General features: G+C 32.8%; 2 protein-coding genes across 2 annotated transcripts in view; both read right to left on the reverse strand.

Moving 5' to 3' along the window:
- The window catches only part of NAEGRDRAFT_76614 (uncharacterized protein), a gene marked incomplete at both ends in the record, with an annotated part of 4,800 nt that extends 4,303 nt beyond the window's left edge, over window positions 1–497 (reverse strand). The window contains one exon of the mRNA XM_002668427.1: window positions 3–497. Coding sequence (XP_002668473.1) covers window positions 3–497 — 495 coding nt within the window. The remainder of the gene's footprint in view (window positions 1–2) is intronic.
- A 379-nt stretch (window positions 498–876) lies between these two features.
- Window positions 877–1,443, reverse strand: NAEGRDRAFT_76615 (uncharacterized protein; the record flags this gene model as incomplete). The annotated part of the gene is made up of 1 exon (XM_002668428.1): window positions 877–1,443. The coding sequence occupies one exon, from the start codon at window positions 1,441–1,443 to the stop codon at window positions 877–879; it is 567 nt and encodes a 188-aa protein (XP_002668474.1).
- Between the last annotated feature and the right edge of the window lie 33 nt (window positions 1,444–1,476).

The raw sequence follows: 1,476 nt of genomic DNA on the forward strand, positions 1-1,476 counted from the left end.
ACGTATGCAAGTCCTTCATTACCAAGCCAATTAACGGAAATACCAAGATTGGTCAATTGTTTCAATTCACTTAAATATTTTGCTCCTTCAACACCAACACTATTTTCAGCAATAAATAGAGTGGTCAATTGGTTCAATTCACTTATATATTTAGATCCTTTAGCACCAATATGATTGCCATAAATATTAAGAGTGGTTAATTGTTTCAATTCACTTAGGTATTTAGCTCCAATATGAAAAATATTATGACTACGAATATCAAGATTGGTCAATTGTTTCAATTCGCTAATATATCTAACTCCCTCACCACGAATTTGACTGCCATATATATGAAGACTTTTTAATTGTTTCAATTCACTTAGATGATGAACTTCTTCTTCTTCAATTCTAATAACAAGTTTAGTTAGTGATTTCATCAAGATTAATTTTTTAAAAGTATCCTCACTCGTTGCATTAACTTTAAGAGTTGCAATATTCTGTAAAAATTGGCCACTCATTTCGACACCAAATTTACAATTCGAATCAAGATTATTACATGTTGATAAAATAACATTGTACCACTGTTTGGATACCAATGCACAATGCAAGACAATAAAATTAAAATCTTCAAAGAAGGAAATAATTTCATATATAATGTCATTGTGAAATTTATAGTCTTGTGCTACGTTCATCATCAACAAGTCCTTTGAAAGTTGTGATTTACATGTTGTGAGTTTTTCCATTTTTTTTAATGATAAAGTGATCAACAAATTTATTTTCAGGTCAACTCGACATTCGAGTATGATGAAAGGTAAATGAAAACATCATGGGAAAAGTTCTAGTTAAATTATCATTAACACGAACAAGGGACATTAGATATTTGAAAACAATTGGTATCTATTTATTGGAAGAGTTTACTAAGGCTCTCCTTGAGAAGCTTGTTAGTTTTCTCCACTTTTTATCATAGCCACCACATACGACCATCAAGTGCTCGCTCCAACTTCCAAATTCGTACACACTTTCTTCATCAGTGGATGGTAGGCAACTTCTTGGATATTGAACTACATCCATGCATAGAATTCTATCTCCCACAGAGGATTGAGAAATTGGTTTGAAAGATATTGGATCCCAAAATCTAACAACTCCATCAAAACCACTGGAAATTATTGATCTACCGCATGATGGCTCATACATGATAGTATTCATCAGTTTACCACTTGCTGGTATAGAGTAAACTGGATCTTGTTTAAATTGTTCAGGATTGGAATCTGTTTGTTTGGCAGCAATAGTTTGACTAATATTTCTTAAATCCCAAACGTTAATCAAACCATCCACACCACCAGTAACCAAATTAATACCATTGTATGGATTGAATGAGCAATTGAGTACCTCCTTGACATGGTGAACAAGGTTGGCCACCAACAAGCCAGTTCTTAAATCCCATAATTTGACAATACCATTCATATCAGTTGTACACAATAATCCTCCATCAGGATA

The sequence above is a fragment of the Naegleria gruberi genome (assembly GCF_000004985.1).
Source record: "Naegleria gruberi genomic scaffold NAEGRscaffold_221, whole genome shotgun sequence".
NCBI classification, from domain to species: domain Eukaryota; phylum Heterolobosea; class Eutetramitea; order Acrasida; family Naegleriidae; genus Naegleria; species Naegleria gruberi.